Consider the following 12,851-nt stretch of genomic DNA (forward strand, 5'->3'; position numbering starts at 1 on the left):
TGTCTTCATGTACCAGAGGTACTGGCCTCATGTACCAGAGGTACTGTCTTCATGTACCAGAGGTACTGGCCTCATGTACCAGAGGTACTGTCTTCATGTACCAGAGATACTGGCCTCATGTACCAGAGGTACTGTCTTCATGTACCAGAGGCCACTGACCTCATGTACCAGAGGTACTGTCTTCATGTACCAGAGGCCACTGACCTCATGTACCAGAGGTACTGTCTTCATGTACCAGAGGTACTGGCCTCATGTACCAGAGGTACTGTCTTCATGTACCAGAGATTCTGGCCTCATGTACCAGAGGTACTGTCTTCATGTACCAGAGGTACTGACCTCATGTACCAGAGGTACTGTCTTTATGTACCAGAGGTACTGACCTCATGTACCAGAGGTACTGTCTTCATGTACCAGAGGTACTGACCTCATGTACCAGAGGTACTGTCTTTATGTACCAGAGGTACTGACCTCATGTACCAGAGGTACTGTCTTCATGTACCAGAGGTACTGGCCTCATGTACCAGAGGTACTGTCTTTATGTACCAGAGGTACTGTCTTTATGTACCAGAGGTACTGACCTCATGTACCAGAGGTACTGTCTTCATGTACCAGAGGTACTGGCCTCATGTACCAGAGGTACTGTCTTCATGTACCAGAGGTACTGACCTCATGTACCAGAGGTACTGTCTTTATGTACCCCAGACACATGCTTCATGAACCCCAAAATTGGAGAAACTGAGTTTTCAACAACAATCAGGAATCGTTTATTGCATCATATATTACATACATGGAATTTGACTTGGCGGTTGGTGCGTGACAGCAGAATGTACGACAATGGACAACAGACAACGTAGTGCAGGAATAAGATAAACATTTTCTTTTTAAAGTGCTGTAGACCTTCATCTTCTCCACCTCAGGCACCATGATATTATCTGGACATTGATGGACATCTCATCAGCTGTGTCACTGAGAGAGAGGACTCTGTGTCTGAGTAACATTGACTAAAATAAAACATTATCAAAGCTTTTTCCAACAGATGTTTACATTTGAAAGGGAGGCACTTCCTGGAGATTTCCCCTCATCCGTTGGACTTTGGTTCCCGGAAATAGCAGCGGAGTGAGACCTCCCCGTAGCCCCGCCCCTAGCCCCGCCCACGTCCTCTCAGGTGGTCACAGCAGCAGGGCCGAGGACGGTGACGTATGATTTCCAGGCCACACCTCCGTGGGTAGAACCCTCGACGTGACTCCTCATAACTTCTCCCGGAGGTACCCACATCTGACCCGGGCACTCGAGCACTGCGCGGCGGCGAGGACCGGATGTGTCTGCCTCTCCGGACGACGTGACGTGGGTCCAGGTGTGGCCGCTTACCTGCAGCGCGGGGCTTCTCCTGCAGAGAGCTTAGAAGGTGGTGAAGCTGCTCCGAGACGGGCCGAGTAGTTCTCAACATGCCGGAACTCATCCGCGTGAGCGAGTTCATCGAGGAGACGAACGAGGACTTCAAAGCCCCGACAACCTCGAGCTTCAGTACCCGGATGTCCCACTGCAGGAACACCGTGTCGGCTCTGGAGGAGGTGGGAGTGCGCGCACATACATACACACACACGCACACTAATCAAAATACTAAAGTGTGTATATGTGAGTATTAATGGAGGTAAAGTGTGTATCTGTGAGTATTAATGGTGGTAAAGTGTCTATCTAAGTATTAATGGAGGTAAAGTGTGTATCTGTGAGTATCAAGGGGGGTGAAGTGTGTATCTGTGAGTATTAATAGGGGTAAAGTGTGTATCTGTGAGTATTAAGGGGGGTAAAGTGTGTACCTGTGAGTATTAATAGGGGTAAAGTGTGTATCTGTGAGTATTAATAGGGGTAAAGTGTGTATCTGTGAGTATTAAGGGGGGTAAAGTGTGTATCTGTGAGTATTAATGGTGGTAAAGTGTCTATCTAAGTATTAATGGAGGTAAAGTGTGTATCTGTGAGTATCAAGGGGGGTAAAGTGTGTATCTGTGAGTTTTAATAGGGGTAAAGTGTGTATCTGTAAGTATTAAGGGGGGTAAAGTGTGTACCTGTGAGTATTAATAGGGGTAAAGTGTGTATCTGTGAGTATTAATAGGGGTAAAGTGTGTATCTGTGAGTATTAAGGGGGGTAAAGTGTGTATCTGTGAGTATTAAGGGGGGTAAAGTGTGTACCTGTGAGTATTAATAGGGGTAAAGGGTGTATCTAAGTATTAATGGAGGTAAAGTGTGTATCTGTGAGTATTCATGGAGGTCATGTGTGTATCTGTGAGTATTAATAGGGGTAAAGTATGTATCTGTGAGTATTCATGGAGGTCATGTGTGTATCTGTGTGTATTAATAGGGGTAAAGTGTGTATCTAAGTATTAATGGAGGTAAAGTGTGTATCTGTGAGTATTCATGGAGGTCATGTGTGTATCTGTGAGTATTAATAGGGGTAAAGTGTGTATCTGTGAGTATTCATGGAGGTCATGTGTGTATCTGTGAGTATTAATGGAGGTAAAGTGTGTATCTGTGAGTATTAATGGAGGTAAAGTGTGTATCTGTGAGTATTAATAGGGGTAAAGTATGTATCTGGGAGTATTAATAGGGGTAAAGTGTGTATCTGTGAGTATTCATGGAGGTAAAGTGTGTATCTGGGAGTATTAATGGAGGTAAAGTGTGTATCTGTGAGTATTCATGGAGGTCAAATGTGTATCTGAGTATTAATGGGGTAGTTTTATTTTTCTGTGAAAGAGGAAGTGAGAGAAGCACTTCCTGCTGGTGAAATGTTTTGTAAGAGTTTCAAGCTGCTTCTGTTTTCAACACCGCGATGATTGTGCACGTTAGATTGTGGAGGTTTGTTAACGGAACGGATATGAGGAACTGCACAGGAGTCAGAAGGCGCTGAGCATGTGATCAATAACGGGCTGGATGACATATTTGGATAATTCAATAATATAATACAACATTCATTTCAACAAACCGTAAGTCTCGTCACAAATCCCCCAAAATACAAAACCAGTGGCTGAGGAGTAACTCTCACACAATGCATGCTGGGAATCTTGACAGAGACCTCACCGGCCCTTTAGACCTTAGTGAGGTCTGAGGATTCTTCGCGACTGAGGATTGGTCCTGACTCTGCTGGTCCTGACTCTGCTGGTTCTGACTCTGCTGGTCCTGACTCTGCTGGTTCTGACTCTGCTGGTTCTGACACTGTCTGTCCCCCTTTAGGTTCTGGACGTGGACCGGTCAGTCCTGCATAAGATCAAGAAGTCGGTGAAGGCCATCAACGCGTCTGGTCTCGGTGAGCGACTCGAGGTCCCGAAGGGGAAGGTCTCCCCACAGACTTCCTGTCTGCAGCTAGCGTCATCCAATCAGAGACAAGCTGTCAACAAAGTATTATTTGTGCCTCACGTTGTTGTCTGCACCAAGGTCCATCACAATCTAATCTAGAATCTTCATGACAGCAACATGATGAGAGAAACGATTGAAGAATATTTAATGTCCTTTTAGGTTAAATTAAGGAGGAAGAAGCCTAGAGTGAAATGTTCTCTGAAGTCAGGAGGACCAGAAGGAGGGGCGTTGACTTCGTCAGTGGGGGTATGCCTGTTTGTGTTCAGACAGGTGTAGTCTCACCTTGACACATTCCTGTCATACCGCCGTCCTGTCCCAGCATGCCGAGGGAGAGACGGCCGCCTCGAGGAAAGAATCGGGGGCTGGATTCAAATTGTCAAAATAATGTCCTCCTGACGTCTACTCCTAACCACCTCACTCTGTCAAGGAAAGGTGGTTAGGAGAGTTGACGAGGAGTTAGGAAAGGACAAGGCGGTGTTTAGGGATGGACTCCACTTCCTCCAAGTTGTGATGGAGGAGACGCATGTTGGTGACGTCACAACGAAGCATCTGAGATGCCTTCATGTGTCGTTACCGAGTCGTGCAGACGACACAAACTACCAGCTTCAAAGTCAAACTTTATTAACAAACATGAGTCACATGATGTGCGTTTCTACGTCATTGATCGGACCAATGACACGTCACCATTTAAATATTGCTGCTTCCTGGACTTGTGGGACGGAATGAGCTCCCTTTGCTTCGGTAAAGGATGCTCCAGAGGTTCCTATGCTGCTACCTTCTGAAGAAGAAGGGACTATTCCAACGCAGCCTAAATGACAAGAAAAGTGACCTTTGAACCCCGAAAACCAGCTGATGACTTTCTAATGCATTTATAATCAGATTTCTAAATAATGAGTCAGTACAGTAATGATAACTATTTTTAAATAAGATGAAATAGTAATGATGATACAACTGTGTCCATGAATATGAATAATGTGTTTCTGTTCTCCTCGGTGACCTCTGTGGTCCCAGCGCACGTGGACATGGAGGAGCAGTACGTCCAGTCTGTGGAGAAGTTCGGAAACAACTGCGTCGGCAGGGAGGACGTGGAGGTCGGCACAGCCTTCCTCAAGTTCGCCGTCTTCACCAAAGAGCTGACGGCGCTCTTCAAGAACCTGGTGAGGGTCAGAGGTCACGACGCCGCCCGGCTTCAGGGTTCCCTCCTCTAACGTCACTTCCTGTTTGCAGCTCCAGAACATGAACAACATCATCACCTTCCCTCTGGACAGCCTGCTGAAGGGAGACCTGAAGGGAGTCAAGGGGGTGAGTCTCCACATCATCTTTAAAAGTCAACAAACGACGAGAGGGACGGTGGCCCTGAAGGCTCAAAACGTCAGGGGATGCTTTAGGGCGGGGCTACACACTGATTGACAGGTCTTTACCAGATATAGAGACTCTTTGTCCTCCTCAGTCCTAATATGGTCACTTCCTGTTCAAAGAACAACATGGCGACGGCCTTGAGCTCCGAAACTGTTAAAAACATCCAACTGTCAAACCTCAAAATCCCTCAATAATCGTTAGTTATTCACACGATTAAATGTGTAACCATCAAATGTTCTACTCATTAACTCTTTGAATTGGTTTAATAAACTGAGGTGTAGAGAGACTACAGTGAGTGAATGCTGCGATGTGATTGGTCGCTGACGGCGTGACATCACTTCCTCTTTCAGGACCTAAAGAAGCCGTTCGACAAATCCTGGAAGGATTATGAGACCAAACTGTAAGAAAAGATGTCGTTTCATTTCAAATGCAAACCTCACGTGGTTCTCCTTCACACTCTCCTCTTTCCCCCCCTCGGCTCCACCTTTGACCTCCAGGGCGAAGCTAGAGAAGGAGAAGAGGGAGCACGCCAAGCAGCACGGGATGATCCGCACCGAGTTCAGCGGGGGGGAGATCGCCGAGGAGATGGAGAAGGAGAGGCAGCTGTTCCAGCTGCAGATGTGCGAGGTGAAGACGAGGGTTCACGGCCGGGACGAAGATGCTCCTCGGCTCAGCGCCGTAAAAACGTCTCTCCGCTTTCCCTCCGCAGTATCTCCTGAAGGTCAACGAGATCAAGGTGAAGAAGGGCGTCGACTTCCTCCAGAACCTCATCAAGTACTTCCACGCGCAGTGCAAGTACGTCGAGTCCAGATGTTCCTTCCCTTTTAGAAGCTGTTAGATCTTTGACATCGTTTAGCTGATGGAGACGGGTTCAGACTTCCTGTTTCCTTTATCTACACACATCTCAAAGGTCCTCATGACACAAACGACAGTAAACATCGTTTCAGACAGAAAGGTGTCCTCAGCACGAGGAACCTTCTGTGGACCCTGTGGTCCCTCCCTCTGTCTCCATCAGACACCTGAAGATCTCCATCTCCTGAACCTTCTGTTGTTGTGATTTGTGTGTCCCTCCCTTCAAAAGGAGATGTTTAATCTTTCCTGGTTAAATAAAGGTTTGAATAAAGTGAATAAAACCCTGTCATCGCTCACCTTGGTGAGGGCGTGTCTTCCTGTTGAGGTTGGTGGGCGGGGCTTCGCCCCCGTAGCTCCGCCTCTAGACACGCCCCTCTCTCCCTCGCCTAGTTTCTTCCAGGACGGACTGAACGCGGCTGAGAGTCTGAGGCCGTCGGTGGAGAAGTTGACCACGCAGCTGAGCACGGTACAGCAGTACTACTACTAGTACTACTACGTACTCACTACTGCAGTACTTCCTATTCAGGGCCCGTACTGCAGGGAGTGTGTAATACCACATGCATGGTACTGTATTAAGTACAACATGTACCTCTGAGAGTACAGTATAAAGTCCTCGTTCCTGTATAGTGGAGGTGAAACATGGAGGAATTTGACTTGGTGCAATAAAGTAAAATAATAATAATAAAACTATACAAGCAGGAATGAATTATTACATCACATGTCATTTAGCGGATGCTTTTTAGCCTGGGGAGCAGTTGGGGGTCAGGGGTCACATGGGGCAGCTGGGATTCAAACCACCAACCTTGTGGCTCCCATCACACTACTCCATGCCCCCCCGATAAAATATACACAGATTTCCCGCGGTGACGCATCAACGTGGAAACACTCAGGATCAGCTACATTTATTACAAAGTATGTTCGACATAAAAGGAATTTAACATGGCGGCTGTTATTGCGCAACATTGGACAGTAAGACGATGAGACAGTGGACACGTGGCTGCTAGTGATGTACCTCGTGTTGACCTGCGTCTCTTCTTCTGTGGTGTCAGATCAAGCAGACCCAGGACGGCGAGAGGAAACAGCTGAGTCAGCTGCGGGACGTCCTGAAGGCGTCTCTGCAGGCCGAGCAGAAGGAGGTGAGGGACTCTCAGGGGGACGGGGGGGGTCTGGACTCCAGGTGTGTAACAGGTGTGTCCTCTCAGCCCAAGCAGAGCGCCGGTTACAGCCTCCACCAGCTGCAGGGCGACAAGGCGCACGGCACCGAGCGCTCCGGGGTGCTCTCCAAGAAGAGCGAGGGGTGAGTGGCCTCCGCCTCCCAGAATGCAACAGGGCAGGTACTTCCTGCCTGGCAGCAGGTCCGTTTAGTATCCGTCAATGAGGATGTGAGCATCTATCAGGTACTATGTGTCCAGTAAGTACACACAGGAAGTATTTTTATGTCTCAGTGAATCGATCTCCAGAAAACATGGATTCAAATCTATTAACACAATTCCTTCTAATCGTCCTCATTGATTCTTTTGGACAGTTCGGGTTTAGACAAATAAAGTTTCTAAAATGTCTCTTAATGAATGGAGGTAAATCCTGTCCGTGTTACTTGTTCTAATGAGTAAAGAACGCCCCTTTGTGTCTCCTCAGACTCAGGAAGGTTTGGCAGAAGAGGAAATGCTCGGTGAAAAACGGTTTCCTGACCATCAGCCACGGCACGGTGAGCTCCTCTCCTCCTATTGGTCCATGCCAAGCTCCGCCCTCCTGCCTGCGTGCCCATCAGCAAATGGGAAAGACAAGAATTCATTTTAGTTTTTTATACTGTTTTTTTTCTCTTTAAGTATTTAAGTGAAGAGCCAAACGGCCAATCAGGACAGAGCAAGCAGCAGAGGAGGAGCAGCAGGAGGAGGAGCATAAGGAGGAGGATAACAGAGAGGAGGGGGGGGGTCTGTTCTTATGAGGCTCTCTTCGCTGCTTTGGCTCTCGCTCATTAGTCCACAAACGGCTTCTAATTGACTTCCTGGAGCTGCCACTAGAGGCAAAGCATTAATGCCCATTAAAAGTTTACGTTTCTTGTCACACAAACGGCCCCCATGTGATCGCGTCTCAACTCTCCGTCTTTTTACGTGTTTCAAGAGTCAAATGTCCCACGTTTAGCAGGACGTTTCCACACCACTGTCTTTTAGGGACACAGTGGTGTCCTCTGCAGTTTGAGATGGAAGTTGCCTAGCGGCTAGCTTAGCGTAACAGCTAGCTTAGCCTTAGCCCCCTTGTGTTTGACAGCACTAGTAAAGACACCTGTAGTCCTGGTCCCCGCAGGATGAACCCTGTTGTGGACTTCAGTGTGAACGAAGTGATCACCGTGTGAAACACAGCATACAGCGCTATGTCGTAGCCTAGCGCCTCACTACGCTAGCATTAGCTAACAGCTACAGCTGGTGTTGGCTTTCAGCTCGTTACGTCTCCATGTTTCTGACTTTCACTTTGTCCCAACAACTTGTCTCTCAGGCCAACGCGCCGCCAGCCAAACTCAACCTGCTCACCTGCCAGGTGAAGAGGAACGCGGACGAGAAGAAGAGCTTCGACCTGTTCTCACGTACGCCGCCCCGTCCTCTTTGCTTCCTCCCGTCTCACACTGTGTCCCCGGTGTCTCACATTCTGTCTCTCTGTGTCTCACCAGATGACAGGACCTATCACTTCCAGGCCGAGGACGAAGCCGAGTGTCAGGTGTAAGTACTGCCATTAACCCCCCCCCCCCCTTTGAGCCTGACCTCTGACCCCTGCGTGGTGTCTGGTGCAGCTGGGTGTCGGTGCTGCAGAACAGCAGAGAGGAGGCGCTGCAGCAAGCCTTCAAAGGGGAGCAGGACGAGGGGGAGAACAACATCGTGCAGGAGCTCACCAGAGCCATCGTGGGGGAGGTGAAGAGGATGAGCGGCAACGACCTCTGCTGCGACTGTGGGGCGCACGGTATGTACAGCAGGTAGTAGTACAACAGGTACTACTGCTGGTACACGCACGGTATGTACAGCAGGCAGTAGTACAACAGGTACTACTGCTGGTACACGCACGGTATGTACAGCAGGCAGTAGTACAACAGGTACTACTGCTGGTACAGGCACGGTATGTACAGCAGGCAGTAGTACAACAGGTACTACTGCTGGTACACGCACGGTATGTACAGCAGGCAGTAGTACAACAGGTACTACTGCTGGTACACACAGTATGTACAGCAGGTAGTAGTACAACAGGTACTACTGCTGGTACAGGCACGGTATGTACAGCAGGCAGTAGTACAACAGGTACTACTGCTGGTACACACAGTATGTACAGCAGGCAGTAGTACAACAGGTACTACTGCTGGTACACACAGTATGTACAGCAGGTAGTAGTACAACAGGTACTACTGCTGGTACACGCACGGTATGTACAGCAGGCAGTAGAACAACAGGTACTACTGCTGGTACACACGGTATGTACAGCAGGTAGTAGTACAACAGGTACTACTGCTGGTACACACAGTATGTACAGCAGGTAGTAGTACAACAGGTACTACAGCTGGTACACGCTGCCTTTCCTCCTCCATCCTGGTCTCCATCAGGTCCAACCTGGCTGTCCACCAACCTCGGGGTGCTGATCTGCATCGAGTGCTCTGGGATCCACAGGGAGATGGGGGTCCACTACTCCAGGATCCAGAGCCTGGACCTGGACGTTCTGGGGACCTCCGAGCTGCTGGTGAGTCAACTTGTCCCCCGGAGGACTAAGGGACATCACAGCGTCGTTTGTGTCCCCAATGAATTATCATTTATACTTTTCACAAATTTATCAAAATGTACAAATAAATCGTAGGTAAATATCGTGACCTTTTCATCTGTATGTATGTGTATCCATATGTACACAAATGTATTATATGTAATAGAACAAGAATATTCAAATGTTGTTTTCATATTAATTGAAATATGCTACCGATATTATTTTACTTCTTTCATTAGATTTGATAAACTGGTATTTTGTGCCGTGAATTCATATAAAAACGTGTGAATTGACGACAGTTGAAGGTGTGCAGTGAACCCACCTGACATGTTGTGTTTCTAGCTGGCAAAGAACGTGGGAAACGCCAGCTTCAACGAGATCATGGAGGCAGATCTGTCCGTCACCAAGCCGGATCCCTCCAGTGACATGTGAGTGGCGTGTGTGAGTGGCGTGTGGGCGGCGTGTGGACGGCGTGTGGACGGCATTGACGTGTGGACGGCGTTGGCGTGTGGACGGCGCGTGGTGACTCTTCCCTGCTCTCCGGTTCCTCCTCCAGGCAGACGAGGAAGGACTTCATCACAGCCAAGTACATCGAGAAGCGCTTTGTTCGGCGACTCTGTGCCGACGCCAAGTCCAGACTGCAGGTTCTGTACGAGGCCGTCAGGAACCGAGACATCCAGTCCATGATCCAGGTCTACGCCGAGGGGGTGGACCTGCAGGAGTCCCTCCCACAGCCCAACGAACACGTAGGACTTCAGTTCTGATTCATGAGTTTTAATGTCAGAACCAGTTCTTTAAAGAAAAGTTAAAGCGTCATTCTGTGTAGTGACCAGCAGGGGGCGACTTCTCTGCTCCCATAGACGTCTATGAGGAAATGACTCTACTTCTGTGTAGTGACCAGCAGGGGGCGACTTCTCTGCTCCCATAGACGTCTATGAGGAAATGACTCTACTTCTGTGTAGTGACCAGCAGGGGGCAATTCCTCTGCTCCCATAGACGTCTATGAGGAAATGACTCTACTTCTGTGTAGTGACCAGCAGGGGGCGACTCCTCTGCTCCCATAGACGTCTATGAGGAAATGACTCTACTTCTGTGTAGTGACCAGCAGGGGGCGACTCCTCTGCTCCCATAGACGTCTATGAGGAAATGACTCTACTTCTGTGTAGTGACCAGCAGGGGGCGACTCCTCTGCTCCCATAGACGTCTATGAGGAAATGACTCTACTTCTGTGTAGTGACCAGCAGGGGGCGACTCCTCTGCTCCCATAGACGTCTATGAGGAAATGACTCTACTTCTGTGTAGTGACCAGCAGGGGGCGACTCCTCTGCTCCCATAGACGTCTATGAGGAAATGACTCTACTTCTGTGTAGTGACCAGCAGGGGGCGACTCCTCTGCTCCCATAGACGTCTATGAGGAAATGACTCTACTTCTGTGTAGTGACCAGCAGGGGGCGACTCCTCTGCTCCCATAGACGTCTATGAGGAAATGACTCTACTTCTGTGTAGTGACCAGCAGGGGGCGACTCCTCTGCTCCCATAGACGTCTATGAGGAAATGACTCTACTTCTGTGTAGTGACCAGCAGGGGGCGACTCCTCTGGTCCCAGAGGGCCAAAGTTCTGAACTGGTGGCTCCATAAGATCAGTCAACATGTGACAGCTGTCACCATGGCGACGTGGTCAGGACAGTGAGATGAGTTTTTGTCGTCAGGAACCCGGAGAGACGGTGCTCCACCTGGCGGCCCGTATGGTCGACAGGAACTCCCTCCACATCGTGGACTTCCTCGCCCAAAACAGGTGACCTTATCTTCATCATCTTCATCATCTTCTTCATCGTTGGTGTTTTCTTGATGATGAATTGACTTTTTTTAGTAAAATAAATGTCACGAAAGAGTCCAAGGTGACTGAAACCCAAATATATGTATTTGAGACGGTCCTGAAACACCCAGACACACATTTAGAAGGACTCGTGTCTCCTTTTATATTCATTGTCCTATTCTTGCTCCTCCTTGTGCTCATTTGGTCTCTGGTTTCTCGTTTTTTTCTAACTATTATTAAATATACTATTTTCATTTCAGTTGTGTATCTCTTATTTATTTGAGGTTGTTTTACTTCTCCTTGTGTTGTTTCTAGTATTTCTTTGTTATTTTGGGTTCCTAGATGTTGCCTTTGTCTCTTTCTTCTGTCTATTTCCAGCTGTGTTTGAGTACGTTGTGGGTAGTGTGTGAGACCGTGTGTGAGACAGAGCGTCCTCACAGGTGTAGTAACCTCCCAGGTGTGTTTCAGCGTCAACCTGGACCAGCAGACGTCCCGGGGCAGCACGGCGTTGAGCTACTGCAGCCTGACGGACAACAGCGAGTGTCTGAAGCTGCTGCTGAGAGGAAAAGCCTCCATGTCCATCCGTAAGGAGACACATAGAATGTTTACACATATATGCAAAGGAACTCAAAGACAAACTATTAAAAAGACACGTCTCAAACCCCGGCTTTTGTCCCACAGCCAACGAAGCGGGAGAGACGCCGCTGGACATCGCCAGGCGCCTGGGACACGCCCAGTGTGAGGAGCAGGTGATGCTTCAGGACACATTTCGTCTCGCTAACGCAGCGCCGTGCTAACGCCTGTCGGTGCGTTGCAGCTCGTTCAGGCTCAGACGGGGAAGTTCAACGTCCACGTCCACGTGGAGTACGAGTGGCGTCTCCAGAACGACGACATGGACGAGAGCGAGGACGAGATGGAGGACAAGGTCAGCCGCCGTCCCTCTGAGCGTCTTTTATGAAGACAAAGACCGGTCAAATGAGCTGTTTTTGTTTCGCTGCAGCCGATCCCCCACCGGCACGAGGAGCGCCCGGTCAGCTGCTTCCTGCCCTCAGCCGCGCTGCCCAACCTGGCGGCTGTAGCCCGAGACGCCGCCTGCCTGGCGAGAGAGAAACAGAGGCCTCCGCCGGAAAGCACCATGATCAGCAACGAGACCTACGGCACCATGCTGGACCTCAGCCGGCCCCCGCCAGGACCCCCACCGAGGCCCACGCCGCCGCTGCCGCCCAGAGGGCCCCAGAGAGGTCAGACTTTACCACTTTAGCAAGGTATCCCCATGAGACGCTTCAGGCTCCTCCCCCAGGAGAAGCTCTCCGAGCTGACGGAGCTAACAGTTAGAGAACAGATGTAAACGTATGACCTGCATTCTGTGTAGTGACCAGCAGGGGGCGACTCCTCTGCTCCCATAGACGTCTATGAGGAAATGACTCTACTTCTGTGTAGTGACCAGCAGGGGGCGACTCCTCTGCTCCCATAGACGTCTATGAGGAAATGACTCTACTTCTGTGTAGTGACCAGCAGGGGGCGACTCCTCTGCTCCCATAGACGTCTATGAGGAAATGACTCTACTTCTGTGTAGTGACCAGCAGGGGGCGACTCCTCTGCTCCCATAGACGTCTATGAGGAAATGACTCTACTTCTGTGTAGTGACCAGCAGGGGGCGACTCCTCTGCTCCCATAGACGTCTATGAGGAAATGACTCTACTTCTTGTAGTGACCAGCAGGGGGCGACTCCTCTGCTCCC

General features: G+C 49.4%; 1 protein-coding gene across 4 annotated transcripts in view; it reads left to right on the forward strand.

The window, feature by feature from the left end:
- Positions 1-580: 580 nt before the first annotated feature.
- Positions 581-12,851, forward strand: part of asap2b (ArfGAP with SH3 domain, ankyrin repeat and PH domain 2b) — a 15,227-nt gene continuing 2,956 nt past the window's right edge. The window contains exons 1-22 of one of the 4 annotated variants that reach the window (XM_062559586.1): positions 584-1,571; positions 3,226-3,298; positions 4,360-4,505; positions 4,576-4,650; positions 5,058-5,107; positions 5,205-5,334; positions 5,417-5,502; positions 5,950-6,025; positions 6,609-6,695; positions 6,762-6,856; positions 7,195-7,264; positions 8,053-8,140; positions 8,225-8,273; positions 8,345-8,511; positions 9,143-9,276; positions 9,637-9,722; positions 9,851-10,040; positions 11,004-11,089; positions 11,579-11,694; positions 11,792-11,859; positions 11,928-12,035; positions 12,111-12,351. In XM_062559586.1, coding sequence (XP_062415570.1) covers positions 1,446-1,571; positions 3,226-3,298; positions 4,360-4,505; positions 4,576-4,650; positions 5,058-5,107; positions 5,205-5,334; positions 5,417-5,502; positions 5,950-6,025; positions 6,609-6,695; positions 6,762-6,856; positions 7,195-7,264; positions 8,053-8,140; positions 8,225-8,273; positions 8,345-8,511; positions 9,143-9,276; positions 9,637-9,722; positions 9,851-10,040; positions 11,004-11,089; positions 11,579-11,694; positions 11,792-11,859; positions 11,928-12,035; positions 12,111-12,351 — 2,347 coding nt within the window. In that variant the 5' untranslated portion in view covers positions 584-1,445. Of the gene's footprint in view, positions 1,572-3,225; positions 3,299-4,359; positions 4,506-4,575; positions 4,651-5,057; positions 5,108-5,204; positions 5,335-5,416; positions 5,503-5,949; positions 6,026-6,608; positions 6,857-7,194; positions 7,265-8,052; positions 8,141-8,224; positions 8,274-8,344; positions 8,512-9,142; positions 9,277-9,636; positions 9,723-9,850; positions 10,041-11,003; positions 11,090-11,578; positions 11,695-11,791; positions 11,860-11,927; positions 12,036-12,110; positions 12,352-12,851 lie in introns of those variants that run through there. The other 3 variants (XM_062559585.1, XM_037450026.2, XM_062559587.1) reach the window with 3 other exon arrangements.

The sequence above is a fragment of the Pungitius pungitius genome, chromosome 20 (genome assembly GCF_949316345.1).
Source record: "Pungitius pungitius chromosome 20, fPunPun2.1, whole genome shotgun sequence".
Classification (NCBI taxonomy): domain Eukaryota; kingdom Metazoa; phylum Chordata; class Actinopteri; order Perciformes; family Gasterosteidae; genus Pungitius; species Pungitius pungitius.